Source organism: Garra rufa, chromosome 8, assembly GCF_049309525.1.
Source record: "Garra rufa chromosome 8, GarRuf1.0, whole genome shotgun sequence".
Classification (NCBI taxonomy): Eukaryota; Metazoa; Chordata; class Actinopteri; order Cypriniformes; family Cyprinidae; genus Garra; species Garra rufa.
In genome coordinates, this window is record NC_133368.1 from 5,038,735 (window position 1) to 5,055,633 (window position 16,899).

Here is a 16,899-nt window from a genome sequence, read left to right on the forward strand (position 1 = left end):
ATTGTCTGAAATTGGCTAAATAACAATCACTTCATCAGATAAATAACAAACTGAATTATTCCTAACAAACTAGATAATTACAATTTCAGGCTTGCCACCACACATATGCACAGCAACAAGATATGACAAATAAAAATGGAAAATATTTGTAAACCTTTCTTGGTAGTTAAGAAACAAGATTAACAAATGCACAAAAATAGTTTCAATTTAATGACAACAACAAGAATTAAAAATGTGTGGTTAATTACTGTCTAGCACAGCTATAAAAACAAGCTATTAAATCATATCTAAATTGTGAGCAAATTTAAATGTAAATTTAAATATAGTAGTTATTTAGACCATTTTAGAATTATGTCAGTGCTTCAGACATTTTAATGCACTGTAAATGTAGCATTTTAAACAGATTGTAATTATATATAAAAATATATATGTATATTTTAGAAGCACTGGAGACACATTTGAAACTATTTACAGAATTAAATGTCATGTGTTTCACACATACAGCTTTGCTGTGCACTATATTTTTTCATGCTTCCACTCCCTAACTGCAAATACACAGGACTCCTTAATAAAATATTACATGAAAACAGGGTGAATCCTGAAACGAGCACAGGCTGCTCATTAAAGCACTACTTAATGTAATCCAAAATTGAAGAATCTAAAACTAAAATACATCAATGGGAAAGCACTTCAGCTATTCAAGAGATTTTGTAAAACCATAAAACCACTGTAATAGATCTTTCACAAAATGCACAAAATACTAAGACAGTTTTGTTCTAAATAGATATTGAATACCAATTCACAAAAAATATACAGTATTTTAAAATAATGATCTTATAAATTGTTCTTTATTCTCATTCTGGTTATTCAAGTTATATATTTTTTTAAATGTGAAAACCTGTGAAGATAAACTGTCTGACAATTCTTACAAAATATCTATGTGCTACTTTAATAGATTGAATTGCTAAAATTATACGTAAAATTTATAATTAGTTTTAAAAGCTGACTATGTTCAGGCACAACTTAAATTCAAAAGCATTTTTCAGGACTTGTTTTACAGCTTGATTTCTGAAAATATAAAAATAATGGATCACTGGCATACAATCAAACAACAGTTCATAACTTACAGATCAATATGCCAAATTGGCAAAAACACTACTTATTAAAAAAGTAATGTGTCTATCTTGACTATCTCTTTTGTCAAAAGCTACATTTATACTATTTTACATGCTATGTTAAATGCATCAACATGCAATAAAACAGCCATAATATAACTACTCAAAACAAATCACAAAAACTGCATAAAAAGCATGTTTGTTTTGCATTATTTCTGAAAACTGTAAAGTCTGTTCAGCAAATGCAATATACCATAATAAACCTTAAAACTAAGTAACTACATGTATTCACTTATACATTCTAATTTAGTCTTTAATTTAGCCTCTTCTGACAGAAACAAGTTCATCATTACAATCCAATATCAGTGTGTATATCTTTTTGTAAAGTCTTACAGAAAAAAGCAGTGTTAGATAATTTCCAAACAATAAAACAATTAACTGAAAATATTATAATTATTAAGGCAACTCAGGGTATCAAAAAAGATCCATACTGCCTCTTACACATAAATGTAATTTTCTTTAAACCTGTGTTAAAAGCTAGTAACATAAAAAACAAGTAGAGCATTTCTAAGGTAAGCTTTTTCACAGAACGGACATATAAATTAAGCATATAAATTAAAACTGCTGTTACTAAACACACCCTTTAACTGCATTAAACACAGAATACACCAAAGGATTCAGTAAAATGTCGATAACAGCTCATTTCAGTGTCCAGGTTGATACAAATAATCATAACAGCAAAAACCAACGTATGTGCTGCTCCACTGAATATCTACGCCACATGCGTACTGTATGTGAGGACTGCGTAATACGTAACGTTACAAACTAAAATACAGTGTAAAATGACCACTGAGGCAAATAATAACCGAAATACCTATAATCACGGAGGTTATGAACATGGGAGACTGAGGTACCATATCTAACACGTAAAACACACACGCGCCTTGTGTGTGAGGATTATATTCCGACATAAATGCGTCCAGACATCGCACATTTGTAACCTGAGCCGCTCCAGTTCGCTTCAGATTACACTTGTGATTCTTGAAGCACTCTAGAAGTGCCTGAAACGTTCTAGAATGAGCTGCACACACGCATGCTGCCTTCAGTCATGTTAGGTTGACTCTAGCAGCAGCATGGCCGACTCTTCCAAATCAAAGACTGGCCATCTTGACTGCGCACTTTGTGCAACACGCTCCCCGAATTACATGTGACCCTCTGAGGCGCAGCAGACTAGGATAAATATGTTTTCCGAAATAACGCTTTTACACCTTTATATAAGGTTATTTTTCGATTTAAGCGTTGTGAGTGACGCCTTGCCTGACAAGGAAGCGCCGTAACAGGCGTGCTTTTGAAACAAACTGTACGCCTGTTCATGTAATTTTACATGAACCCTTAAATCTCAAGGTTGTGGGCTGTTCTCTAGCCATTTCTATGCCGCCCTCCCGTGGAACACAAACGCAGGGCCTATAGGGGAAATCACGTGGGCCACGGAAGGGCCTAAACACGCGCCATGAGGTCATGCACAATGATCTTGCTCTGTACAATCCAAGCTAAGAAAAAGGGCGTAATGTCAGATTTCGGATATGTGGCGGTTAAAACTTTTTGCATATTTGCATTTGCTACCTGCACGTAAAACACTGCGTGTACTCAAAGCTTTTCTTGAGGGAAAATCTCTGCTAGATTATGCAAGGAAACACCCAATATCAGTATTCCTTTCTACGCCTGATATATTCAGAAAGCGCTGTTACAATTTATAACTTAGGTAAAACAGCGTATTATGAGTCTAGTGTGCCAGTATCAATGCTTAAAATGAGAAATGCATTAAAAAAAAAATGCTGGTTAAATAAAAAGAGCAAGCAAGAAGAACACAGTATTAAAATTAAAATAAAAGTTAAACTTGAGGGATAAATATACAATAAGATAACCTAAAAAATAAATTAATTTTCTATACACATCACAGCTTCACAAAGACAAAACACTGCACCACCAACTTGCAAATGCAGCAGAGTTCATGCAAAAGCATATAAATAAAGCAAAATTATTACCTTAGTTTTTTAGGAACAGAGTAGTCGACCTCGATCACTTTCCCATGTAATTCAACTTTCCCTGCGAGCAAGAAACAATGATCACAAAATGACATTCCCTCGGTGCATTACCGACATCGCTGAAATGTGTATTTCAAGCGTTTTTAATCCTATTTATAAAACAAACAACCGTGCGTGCAACGTAAATACGTGGGATACAATCACACGTGCAAGTTGGTGCTTCTAAATGCACGTCGGCGACGTAGTGAGATTTATCAGGTCTACATGTAAGGTGTAATATGTTTACCACATTTCCTATTGTGCCTGATGATATTATGCGAAATGCTTGATGAGCTGATACGATATGAAGAATGGGCAGCCATGCTTTCCACTCCCACTAACCACATACGAGCAATGAGGAGAGTTTGAAGAATGGGAGGTCAAAGGATAAGACTCTTCTGCCCTAAATTTGTGCCGTTTCTTCAAGTAGGTCTGGATGTGTACTTTTCTGTTGCATGCACAACGACTCGCAAGCGTGAAAGGAGAATATAGAGGTGTTGTGCTGTGCATCTGCTGTGTATGAGTGGCCTGGCGCAGCACAAAAATTGGCATCTCACCTCCGTCCCCCCCAGCTACCTGTTTATTAGCACTTTCCTCCAGACCCCCATCACCCACCTTCAAGACACCTCGTAAAAACATACCTGGACACCATAGGAACATGCATGTGACGCCTTCTTCTCGCTCAGTTCGCTCGCTTCTTTTCAATAAAATCAAGACAAAAAATAACTGAAAAATAATTACGCCTGCCACCCGAGCATCAGACCCATCCGATACATTCCTATGGGCCGACGGCTGAGAAATCACCCCCGTTCAGCACCTCGGCTCGGCGAAACGAGCGTGCATTTCAAGAATTCGAGCCGAAATTCAACTTGTATCGCGTATTGGAAGCGAGCGCTAAGTGTGATTGAGGTCGCGGGCGTTCATTCGCGCACTGCTCCGCTCGCGTCAAGAACTGGAGCAGCGTGTGCGGCTGATGCGGGAGCGTTACTTTTTCTTTTCTTTTCCAAGAAAGTGTTTCACGGTGTCGGTCCAGGGCATACATAACCGCGACTTTCCGCGATGTGGAAAACGCACTTACCGGATAGAGTCTCGATGGCTTTAATCGCCCAGTTCTGGTCGGGGAAGTCCACGAAGGCATAGCCGGATTTGAGCAGGACCTGGTCGGTCACGGGAAGCTCCCTCTCGCCGAAGAGCTGCTTCAGGTCCTCCACGGTCACCGAAGGACTCAGATTCCCCACATAGAGTTTGTTCATGGTCTATACGAAAATCTGTACGTCCAGATAGATCGGCGTGCAACGGATTGCGCGAAGTAAGCAAAATAAGGAGAAAATAAAAGAGAAAAAATAAAATAAATGTGCTGAAAATCAGCAGTCACCCCCCAGATGCAGCCGGACCCCCCTGCTACATATACACAACTCTGTTCCTGCTCAAACTCTTTTACTGGGATTGAAAAAAAAGTGTCGTTGCGACGTTACTCTGTTGCCAACAAGCGCCGCCTCTAAATAAAACCGCTCTTAAATATCACAAAATCACTTTTGAGGTGTTTATGGACTTCAGTTGCTGTCTGGTGTTCAGTTTGCCAGCATAAATCAAAGGATAACGCATAATGATAAGACTCACTGAGGGTTTAGCTCATTTAAATCCACTTACAGAGAGGGACTGTTCAACTCAATATTGCCTATATATATTTTAATGACAGGTCATGCAGCCCGTCAGCTTGTGTTAATAAACCCTTGCATGCGTATTTAAATCATTTTCTGAGGCAGCTTTCATTTACAATTGTGATTGACAGCTTGATTGGCATCTTTAGGGTGTTGTGGATTAATGGGCGTTTTCCTCTGTCCCTTGTGAGGATAACTCATCGTTTGTTTGTTTTTTATTAATTTACACTCTTCGAGTTTGATTCGATATTCAATCTACGATTAATAATTACGACTGTAAAACTGTAAGCACAGAGTCCAAAGAGAGTAGCAGCTGGAAAATGGGACTTTCTCTGGGAACGCCCATGTCAATGGAAAAGAAACAGGAATGTGGAGAAACCTTATGGAATTATGATTTAGGAGGAGCATAAACGTTATATATGAATATAATGCATTGATTACACTTATGTAGACTGTGGTAAGAGCCTGTCAAAGATTACTCTGATATTTGAGCTAAATCTCATTCTTTTTATGCCATATGTGTGTGTGTGTGTGTGTGTGTGTGTGTGTGTGTGTGTGTGTGTGTGTGTGTGTGTGTGTGTGTGTGTGTGTGTGTATACAGTCAAACCAGAATTTATTCAGACACCTTCAACATTTCTCACATTATCACAGTTTATACACTGTAGTTTAGAAAATGTTAATAAAATATATCAAGAACTAGTTAAATTGTGTCAGAATAAATTCATCTTGATAATGTCAGATAACTTTGATAGAAAGATAGGTAATTTTTTAACCAAAAATTCAGACAACTGACAACAGTATGACAATATTTACACAACTACTTTGTTGAACAATTACCAAGCAATGCTTAATTTTGTTCAGACTGTGGTATAAAACAGTTGCATTAGCAATTAAAGAAAAAAAAAAACTTAAGCAAAACATGGTCAGGTCAAACTGTCTGAATCATTTTTGGTCCCAAATTTTTAAACAGTTTTACTGGTAGTGCACTGTATGAAGAATTGAATATGTAGTATAGTATATATAAGTATAATATGTCACAGTTTGCTTTATTTTGCTATTCTCACTTACATAAATGTGACCCTAGACCACAAATGAAATTAAGATTATACATCATCTGAAAGGTGTGTAAATAAGCTTTCCATTGATGTATGGTTTGTTAGGATAGGATAATATTTGACGAGATACAACGATTTAAAACTCTGGAATCTGAGGGTGCAAAACTCTAAATATTAAAAAAATCACCTTTAAAGTTGTCCAAATGAAGTATGTGCAATGCATATTACTAATCAAAAATTAAGTTTTGATGTATTTACAGTAGGACATTTAAAAAGTATCTTAATGTGAAATGATCTTTACTTAATATCCTAATGATTTTTGGCATTAAAAGCAAAATCAATCATTTTGACCAATACAACGTATTGTTGGCTATCGCTACAAATATACCCGTGCTACCCAAGACTGGTTTTGTGGTCCAGGGTCACAAAAAAAAAAAAAAAACGAAGACTAATAAAAAAAATCTGCTGTCTGAATAATTTTTGTTTAACTGTACACATGCATTTCCATGCAAATTCAATTAATATTGAATATCTACAGGATTTCATTCATTGCAATGGCACACTGAAAGTCAACCTGGGTGGGACTCTCACATTAGGTCTTTTACCTGAAATGTTGTTGTTCCCTTTACTTATATATTTTCTGTATTTTAAATGATTATACATCAGTACAGGATTGCTCTGTGTTGCAGTATACTGGGGTTTTCTCCGGTGTCTCAAACATTACTTACCAGAGGTCCAAATCAGACTCTACAACATTATAGGTCTCCAAACGCAGCAGTGCCAAGTAGCAAGTGTATTACAATAGCTTTATCTTTACTCGTAGCATAATCCATAACTAAATTGGGGCCAGTTACTGTCAGTTCGTGATTCTTAAACATCACAAATGTGTTAGTGAAGCTAATACCAGAGCTTCAGAAAGGCAATTAAAATCCCTCCAAAAGCCAGGTACAGTAGAAATAGGGAATCCCAGATTGGACAGATAAAGCAGACACCCGCACCGTGTCCAAATAAATGCTAAATCCCTGAGTACTTTAAATTTTTTACACATACTGGAGAAGTATTTCAGATGATCCTATTATTAACAATATATTCTCTGAGGTAACAAGACTTAAATTGGAACAGAGCTCAGGCAATGCTGTTCTAGCGCTCCTATTCAATAAACCAATTAACTTTCACTGCAAAGCAAATGTCTTGAGAGGAAATGTGTATGCATTACATAAATATGCAATCTAATAATCTGCAGTGGAGTCACCTCTTCTGATTCTGAACTCTAAGACAAGGATTTAACACAGATTTCATGTTTTGAGTGATTCAAGCACAAGCTCACATCAGGTTGGAGGTATAAAGCAGTTTATTGCAAGAACACTGCTAAGCTTAAAATGCATAAAAACATCATGGGGTGTGAGCAGGACACTTTATCATACAAAATAAACGCAAGTTCAGCATCAGATCAGAAAAAAAAAAAAAAATGAACAGTGCAAAAATATTCCAACTACTGAAACATCCAGATCAGTCAAAGACACATGAAATCTTTAGGCAAGAAATCAAAGAGATTGAGTTTAAAGTACATCCAAACTCATGCCACTAGAAATAAACATCTACGTCATCAACAATGTCACTGTGATCAACATCATCTTCAGGGAGGGCGAGGGGAATCAAACTTCACTTCAGTAATGACCTGTAAAAAAATTAATTAATAACAATAATAATAAACAAAATAATTTACAGTTTGCTGAGATGAAGTACTTTTGAAAACATACAGCCAGTGAGACAATAGTGACTGTCATTGAAGTCTATTGTGGTAGCATTTGTGCAGTACTTACGAGGGGAGTAGGAGCGAGAGCGTGACCTTGACCTGTATGGTCCTCGACCGTAGTAAGGAGAGGGAGATCTTCTCCTGTAAACACAAAGCAGATTTAATAAACACACCAGCATCTACAGACCACAACAAAAAGGAGACATTCAAAACTAGCATTACAAATAAAAGTTAAAAGGTATACAGCACACATTGCATGTGAAAAAGTATCTTGTTGTATGCAATGTGAACTATACAGTATGCAGTCTGTAGGAGCAGGGCTCAACAGTAAGGATGAACTGCTGTCCTGGGGTAAGTGTGCGCACGCGCGTGTGTTTCAGACCAGCTGAATCAACTGTCACTTGCCCTATTTGACCAGTAGTGCTCATCCACTCTACACTTTACTTTTATTGATCTAGTACATAGTTTGTATGCCACACAAACTTTAATTCTGTAAATGTTATGAAGGTACTGTTATTTATTGTTCTAACAGATTATGATGGTCAAAATGGTAATAAAATATGTGGTATTCCTGTAAGCATTCACCAATTATAATCTGATTATTAAAAAAATAAAACTCCTCATTTACCATCAAAAGATGCCATAACACCAGTTAGCAGTGTCAAATGACACTTCAGAAATTATTATACATGATAGCATGATTTGGTGCTAGAGAAACATTAGCAATTTGTATCATATTTAAATAAAAATAAATCAAATAACTACGTTAATACATTTTAAGGCCATTTCTCCAGTCTTTAGCATCACATGATCCTTTGGAAACCACTATATGTGAAAATGATTTGGTGCACAAGAAACATCTTTTATTATTAGCAATTTAAAAATATTATAAAAAACACACATAATTAAAATAACTTTTAATACATAAAAAAAAAATGTTATACATTAAAGCTCTTGATCTAGTCTCCAGTCTCACATAATCCTTCAAAAATCATTATACATGTAATGATTCGGTGCTCAAGAAACAATTATCAATGTTTTAATTCCATTAAAAAAAAAATATATATATATATATATATATATATATATATATATACACACACACAACAATAAACCTTTATTTTAATAGATTTTAAAGCCATTACTTTAGCATCAAATAATCATATCTTATATAATGATTTTGAAAAGGATTGTGACCCTGAAGATTAAAGAAATATTTCTTATTCTAAATTTTGCATAATGTTTAGTAAACAAAACAAACAAAAAACAAAAACTATTTTAATACTGTTTAAAGCCATTACTCCAGTCTTCATAGTCACATGATGCTTAAGAAATCATTTTAATAATAATAAAGGATGAGGTTTTTTGAGCACCAAATCACTTCATATACACACATACATACACACATATACATACATATATATATATATAATGTGTGTGTGTGTGTGTGTATATGAAGTGATTTGGTGCTCAAAAAAACCTCATCCTTTGTTTTCATATATTTTATATTTAAAATAATGAAAAAAAAGGGTCTTCATTTTAATACATTTTAAAGCCATTACTCCAGCCTTCAGTGTCATAAATCCTTATGAAATCATTATACACGTAATGCTCAAAAAAACATCCAAATTTTTTATTCCTTTTTAAATCTGAATCAAGCTAATTCAACTATTTTAATAAATTTTAGACCCATTACCCCAGTCTTTAGTGTCACAATCCTTTTAAAAATCATTACATTTGAACTGATGAATTGGTGCTCAAGAAACATTTCTTATTATTACTAATTATATGTTTTTTTGTGGAAACAGTAATATTTAATTCAGGATTCTTTAACAAATAGAAAGTTCAGAAGAAGGGCAGTTATTTAAACTAGAACTTTGTAACATACATGTCTTTAATGTCACTTTTGATCGATTTAAAACATCCTTTCTGATGTTCAAATAGACTTTTGTTTACTTTCTAGTAATGGTAGCACGCGTTTAATATTATATTACATATAACATCAAATGTTTTATAGTGAAAAGGTGACAGAATCAGCTAGTTAAGCACAAATCTAAACTACTAGACCAGCAAACAGGAATCCTTATTGTTGAGCCATGCAGGATGATGGGACATCACTACAAACCATACAGACTGCTGAACAGTAGAGGATCACCTGTATGACCTGCTGTTATAGTAGTCACGGTCATCATAGCGATCATATCCACGCTCATAGCCTCGTTCATAGCAATCACGCCGACGGCTTACACTTGGGCCTCCACCACTGCACAAAAAAGAAAAAATGATTTGGATTTAACACTGATCACTGAAATACTCAACACCAATCAAGACATGACAGATTCACAGTTATCCATGTTTATCATCTAGAACATTCTGGGAAGTTATTCGAGTGTGTGATTTAACAGACTGCAAGGAATCAGACTTACTATGTTGGTCTGCCCATATATATTCCTGGAGTAGGTGTATGTGGCCTCTTGGTAATCGAGTAGTCGACTCTGATTCTGCGGCCGTCTAGCTCCATACCATTCGCACGCTCCTTAGCCTAAAACCAAAACAGACCAGAATAAACCATACTGAGCACACAACAAAATTGTTTCTGCTTAAGGCCATTAATACCATGTATGTCTCTATTGCTGGCCATAAAATGGCTGCAAGTACATTCTGTACAATACTTCTGTATATATATATATATATATATAAAAAAAAAAAAAAAAAAAAATACAACTTTGTAGCTGACAAACCACAGTGTTTTCAATTATGCAGCAAACTACAATCAATAAAGAGAAATGTACAATTCACTATTTAAAGGATAATTTGCTGAACATTCACTCATCCTCAGGACATGCAAGATGTAGATGGGATCTTCATCGGTTCATCAGAACAGGTATGGGACCACAAAAACAGTCATAAGGGTAACATTTTTTTTAATAAATAAGCTTTCAATTGATGCATGGTTTGTTAGGATAGGACAATATTTGGCTGAGATACAATTTTCAAAATCTGGAGTCTGATGGTGCATTTAAAAAAAAAAAAAAAAAACTTTTAATGTGGGCCAAATGAAGTTCTTAGCAATGCATATTGCTAGTCAATTTAAGTTCTATATTTATAGTAGGACGTTTACAAAATATCTTCATGGAACATGATTTTTACATAATACCCTAATGAGTTTTGGCGTAACAGTGAAATCGGTCATTTTGACCCATACAATGCATTGTTGGCTATTGCTACAAATATACCTGTGCTACTTAAGACTGGTTTTGTGGTCCAGGGTCACATTTAGATAAATTTAGCATCACTTGTTCAACCAGCTGAATTCCACTGGAAAAAGCAATATTGTGGATAGAGGACTTGTATTTTTAGATGAAATATTCCTTTTTAAATCTGAATCAAGCAAATGGACTCAATTAGAGATCTCAGAAAAGGCAGAACATACTCATTCTTGCATGAACAAAAACAGCTTTCTCTTTATAGAAACCCATTCAAATGACAGTGTATTAACTGATCAGATTTTGCAGCTAAATTGCACGTTATTATTCAGCTGGAAAATTCACCTCTTTTGAATCTTCTCTGTTCTCAAAGTAGACAAAGGCGAAACCCCTGGAGCGTCGAGACTGCTGGTCATACACAATGCTGACATCACTTAGAGGGCCAAACTTGGAGAAGACCTCCCTCAGGTCTCTCTCTGTGGTGTACAGGCTCAGGCCGAACACTCCCAGGCAGCTATTTGGGTCTGGGTTTGCCTAAAGAGGAGGAAAACCTTACTGATTGCAATAGAGCACTACAAAAACACTGTACATCACAAATGCAACGGACTCAATGTCTCACCCGGTCTCCAACATGACGTCTGCGGTTGGACATAGGAGAATGACTGTGACTGTGGCGGCGGCGGTATTCGCTGCTGTACGAGCGGCTGCGGGAACGTCTCCGGCGAGAATGAGAGCGTGAACGGGAACGACTGTAATGGCGGCGAGAACTCCGATGGGATCGAGACCTGCAGAAGGATGGAGTAAAATGAAAAAGAGTGATGTTAAAGGCAACAGACGCGGAGTCGATCAAGTTACCGACTGATAAGTCCTGTCTTAAACTTCTTAGACAGACAAGAACCTCCGGCTTCAATTTCATTATATATCAGGTTGCTACCAACTCATGTCAAATGATCAACTGCAGAGTGCTTAAAATCGTAGTCCTGGGTGGGGGAACGTTTTTTTAAATCTGGCCCAAACGTCGTTTCTACTTTTAACCGGAAAGCAGCAGGTGTGACTTCCACTCTGCCGACTCGATGTACTGTGAATTCCACTAGTAGCTGAGCCACGAGGACATTTCAACAGTTTCAAATGACATGCAATTTTGGACTTAATCAAAAGCAACACAACTGCTTCCCCATGTCTAGAAAAAAATAATAATTTGCAAACATATACACTGCCAGTCAAAAGTTTATACAATAAGATGATTTGCGTTTTTTAAAGAAGTCTCTTCTGCTCACCAAGTCTGTCTTTATTTGATCCAAAGTACAGCTAAATCAGTAAAGTTTTGAAATATTTTTACCATTTAAAATAACCTTTCTATTTGAATAAATTTAAAAATGTAATTTATTCCTGTGATTTCAAAGCTGAATTTTTTTGCATCATTACACCAGTCATGTGATCCTTCAGAAATCATTCTAATATTCTGATTTGCTGCTCAAAAGCATTATTGTTGAAAAATTGTCATAGAATTTTATTTTTCAGGTTTCTTGATGAATATAAAGTTCAGTAGAACAGCATTTATCTAAAATCTTAACATTATAAATGTCTACCACTTTTGTTCAATTTAAAGCATCCTTGAAAAATAATTTATAATGTATAATGTTACAAAAGCTTTTTTGTAAGATAAATGCTGATCTTTGGATCTTTCTATTCAGCAAAGAATCCCGAAAAAATGTTATCAACTGTTTTAAATATTGACAAATGTTTCCTCAGAAATCATTCTAAAATGCTGATTTGCTGCTGAAGGACAATGTAACACTGAAGTCTGAAGTAATGATGCTGAAAATGCAGCTTTGGATCACAGAAGTAAATTACATTTTATAATATATTCAAATAAACTGTTATTTTAAATAGTAAAACTATTTTAATTTGACTCTTTTTGCTGTAAAAAAAAAAAAAAAAAAAAAAAAATGCATGCTTGGGGAGCAGAAGAGACTAATTTAAAAAAGAAAAAAAAAACATCAAAATCTTAATGTTTAAAAACTTTTGACTGGTAGTGTACATTAACATGAATGGAACAATGGGAAAGAAAAATAATTCTTAAAAATACTTTTTTTTTTTAAACATCATATCAGCTAAAATAGGCTAATAGGCTCATAAAAAAAAAAAAAAAAAATCGAAAAGGTTCTCATACATTCTCATTTTTAAGCATAAAGTCAATTAACTTTATAGAATATTCCAAGACTTCATTTTACATTTCCAAGTAGATGATTTGACATTAACTAAATTACTTTTCATTTAAAGATGCTTACATCTTAGAAAAAAAAACAGGATTTTTTTTGCAATGCATGCAATATTTAATGGCTTAAATTTATGAATTAAAGTTTTGCTCCAATTTAAAGGGGCTATATGCAATTTTCTGAAATTTAAAATTTGCGACTGACACCTGTGGCCAAAAAAAAAAAAAAAAAACAGAACTGCTCTTCCTTTCTGCTCGCTCTCGCAGCGCACGCTCGTACGTGCAAACTTCACAAGTCATACGCTGCAAAGAAGACAACATTATGTTTACAGAGGTAAGAACAGTCAAATACATATTGTTTGAGAAACTAAGTTTGTTTGCAATAATAGGCCAATTGCTGACTAGCGGTGGTGGCAGAGTGATCTGAAACGTTTAACATGAACGCGCTTGACGTCACATCCGCAGACAGCGCGCGAAAAATCCGACCCGACAGAAAATAGGAAAAATAGGATACAGGCTTATAGGTGCACCCGCTGTGAGCTGACAAGGTGTCAGTATGCTCATCAGGAGATGTTTGAGTCATAAATGGTCAAATAAAAAGGCTATTGTTACGTTTATTTTGGGGAAAAAGTTGCATATAGCCCCTTTAAGAACCTCTGTAATGCTTAAAACAGTAAAAGGTTGATTTAAAGGGATAGTTCACATTGTCATTGTGTAAGACTTTCGTTCATCTTCAGAATACAAATTAAGATATTTCTGATTAAACCTGAGAGCTTTCTGTCCCTGAATAGACAGCAACATAACTACCACGTTCAAGGCCCAGAAAGTTACCAAGAACATCAACAAAAGTCCATGTGACATCAGTGTTCAATCATAATTTTATGACACTGAGAACTTCTTGTTGTGCAAAAGTGCAAAAAAAAATAACTGTATTCAACAATTCTTCAAATATATTCAGCAAAAATATCTTCATTTGTGTTTCGAAGATGCACGAAGGCCTTACAGGTTTGGAACGACATGAGGGCGAGTAATTAATGACTAATGAATTTTCATTTCTGGGTGAACTATTCCTGTAGCACTTTTAAGAAATCCCAGGAACACAATTTTATGTCTTGTTTTTCTGAAAAGTACTTAATGCTTTTTGTATTGCAAATCAATTTGAGCTGCATTCCTTGAAGGTACTATACAAATAAAGTTTATTCTTTTTAATTAAGAACAAGGATACAGTTTCATGCAGGTTGCTCAACTTCAAAAAGTGTCGAAATACTCACCTAGTCTTGGACCTGGAGCGAGAACGGGACTTCGAGCGAGTGTGGTGGGACCCTTCTTTCGACTGAGCAGGTGAGCGCTCCGGCGAGCGACTGGCTGACTTAGCAGATCCTCTAGGACTTGGGCTCCTAGAGGTGGAACGGGACTCCTAAACCAACCACATCCAAATCACGTTAGAGCCAGAAAACGCCGTCATACTGAGAATGTTTAACTAAGTATTGTGTGCATATAAATTAGACCATTATAGACTAGGATGTTATGCAGTGATGATGGTCTGTTCCCTGCAGGTACATGAACTAGTGTTAATAGTGTACATTTACTTTGAAGCACTTACAAAATAGGAATTTGCAGTGTTTTTGACATGTAATGCATCAGAATATTTATGAAAATAACTAGCTGTAAATCTGTCATGCTACAGGATAATAATAACTATTGCAGTACAAATGGACAACAGAAGATTTATGCATGCACGCATGGGACAAACATACTAAGAGTTACTTAGCGCTGCGATCTTATCCCAGATAACTTCTGATCTTAACTTCATAACACATCTTTTCTTCTTTCTTCAGTTTCAATTTCATTTCTGACTTCATTCCTCTTCCCCCATTTCTCTCACTGCCCATAAATGCTATATGGGAACTTCTTTTGCTCCGAAAATTAGCATGCACTGAAAATTCAGCTTCAAATTATTTGCATTAACAACTTGACATTTGACTTCGTCCAGATTTCTCTTCTTCCAACCTTAACCTTAACAAAAAAGAAAAGTATGAAGAATGTGTAAACACTGGACATCACAACCAATAATCCTATTGTTTTATTAGTGTGGGAAAAACATCATAGATGAACCAACAGAAATGAAAAGTGAGATTTAATATCCATCATGAACAATAATTACATACTTTCAGGTGCATCCTGAGCCTTATGCATGCATGCAAAAGCAATTATTCCAATTACAAACAAATGGTTAATTGCATTTCAACTTGAAAAAAAAAAATCCTGATATGCCTACACATATCAAGTCTACTGTTAAATTGTTATATCAACGCCGTTATAATATTAAAAGTGCACTAATTTTGAAACTAATTTGCATTTTGTGCATATGTGATTAGCTTTAAGGCTCAGGATGACCTTCTCTCATGTATTAGCAGAAAGTATTACTCATACAAGTTACATCTTTTCAATTAATCATGCAAGGAGAAAACAACACTTAGCAAAGACAGTAAAACATTTTGCTTAATAGTAAAAAGCTAAAGGTCTGTCTGATCTGAAGCACGTTGTCTGTCTGCTAGCACTGAAGTTGGCTAACGTAACTGAATACTTGGATTTCGACACCATAATCCATATTACACTTAGTTTTATCATTTCATGCAGTATTTAGAGCTATTAAAACGTAAAGGCATCGAATTCATCATTGCATTTGTGCATTAATAATAAGAATTTACAAAATGAATGAAGCCTGTCTGACTCACTTCTGCTGGCTAGCATACAATATGGAGGCCATTTCTAGAAGAAACATGGAAGGGCGCGTGCAAAGAAGAGAAAACAGTCAAAAAATGTTACATACCCGCTCCACGAATTCCTTCTCGGCGTCGCTCATTGTTGTTTAGTATGTATTACGCTGCAATAGTAACAGTGTGAGAGAAATTATAGTTAAGAAAAGACAAATAGAGCAAGCAAACGCTCACACAGATCGAACGTCTGTTAATGAACGCCTTTCTCGGTCGGAGAGGCTTTATTTAGAAACCAGCGTTTCCACTCCCACTTGCGCGCTTAAAGCAATGGCCGCCAGAGGGCGTCGAAAATACTACACAGAGATAATAAAAGCTTATTGTCAACAAGTATAGGTCTCTGCAGGAAAGTAATGGGAGTTACTAGATCGGGGCGTTTTTAGACCATGGTACCTGATTGGCTGACGTCATAGTGACGGTAGGTTTAGGGGTGGGGTTAGGTAAAGGGAATCATTTCGATATCATGATTTAGAAACACCCAGCAGTTTGAAAACACCCACAAAATTCAGAAACGCCCACGTTTGCTCTGCAGAGACCTCTTCCTCTATTGTCAAAGCCTGTACGAGATGTATATCAATGTTTATAATAAACTTGTTTTACACATACAGACTTTTTTTTTCAATTTATTTTACATAGAGCAAACGTTAAAAACCTCAGAGCAAATCCGATCCAACTGGCATCAAATGCGGAGTGGCTGTTCTTCCTATGTAAAGACTCTTTACTACTCAGTAAGCAAGGAGCTGATTGGTCGACGAATAATGGCGGTTATCTGTGCAAGACGTCGATTGGACGGCGCTGATAGTGATTTTTTCTCACGTTCACTACATTACAAAATATATGAATGGAAACTGCCACATGGTAATGAGTTGAATTGTTTTCCCCGCGGTTTTCACTTGACTTTGTAGTAGAAGTATGCTCAAATACTTATTTTTTAATTTTCGTATTTAAGTGCTGTAGCCTCGTTACAAACTGCCTTAGTACTGTTTTGTTTTATACACAACAGATATTATTACTAAAGTATATATAT

General features: G+C 35.6%; 2 protein-coding genes across 3 annotated transcripts in view; both read right to left on the reverse strand.

The window, feature by feature from the left end:
• igf2bp2a (insulin-like growth factor 2 mRNA binding protein 2a) overlaps nucleotides 1-4,619 on the reverse strand; it is a 77,668-nt gene extending 73,049 nt beyond the window's left edge. The window contains exons 1-2 of the mRNA XM_073845352.1: nucleotides 4,278-4,619; nucleotides 3,161-3,221 (exon numbers count right to left, since the gene is read on the reverse strand). Coding sequence (XP_073701453.1) covers nucleotides 3,161-3,221; nucleotides 4,278-4,452 — 236 coding nt within the window. The 5' untranslated portion in view covers nucleotides 4,453-4,619. The remainder of the gene's footprint in view (nucleotides 1-3,160; nucleotides 3,222-4,277) is intronic.
• Nucleotides 4,620-7,243: 2,624 nt separating this feature from the next.
• tra2b (transformer 2 beta homolog) lies at nucleotides 7,244-16,093 on the reverse strand. 2 transcript variants are annotated; one of them, XM_073845549.1, is made up of 8 exons: nucleotides 15,929-16,093; nucleotides 14,367-14,512; nucleotides 11,497-11,662; nucleotides 11,223-11,411; nucleotides 10,098-10,213; nucleotides 9,836-9,934; nucleotides 7,739-7,812; nucleotides 7,244-7,593 (listed from the first exon to the last, which is right to left on the reverse strand). In XM_073845549.1, exons 1-8 carry the CDS (start codon nucleotides 15,959-15,961, stop codon nucleotides 7,583-7,585), a joined length of 834 nt encoding a protein of 277 aa, XP_073701650.1. In that variant the 5' UTR covers nucleotides 15,962-16,093; the 3' UTR covers nucleotides 7,244-7,582. The 2 variants fall into 2 exon arrangements, with proteins under 2 accessions (XP_073701650.1, XP_073701649.1); XM_073845548.1 differs by having other exon boundaries at nucleotides 9,827-9,934.
• Between the last annotated feature and the right edge of the window lie 806 nt (nucleotides 16,094-16,899).

Excerpts from the sequence above, each read along its gene's own strand:
- tra2b (XM_073845548.1), bottom strand. The coding sequence starts at position 15,961 with ATGAGCGACGCCGAGAAGGAATTCGTGGAGCGG. Across the intron at positions 14,513-15,928 it reads AGAAGGAATTCGTGGAGCGG|GAGTCCCGTTCCACCTCTAG; the intron begins GTATGTAACATT and ends TGGTTGGTTTAG. Across the intron at positions 11,663-14,366 it reads CGCTCCAGGTCCAAGACTAG|GTCTCGATCCCATCGGAGTT; the intron begins GTGAGTATTTCG and ends ATCCTTCTGCAG.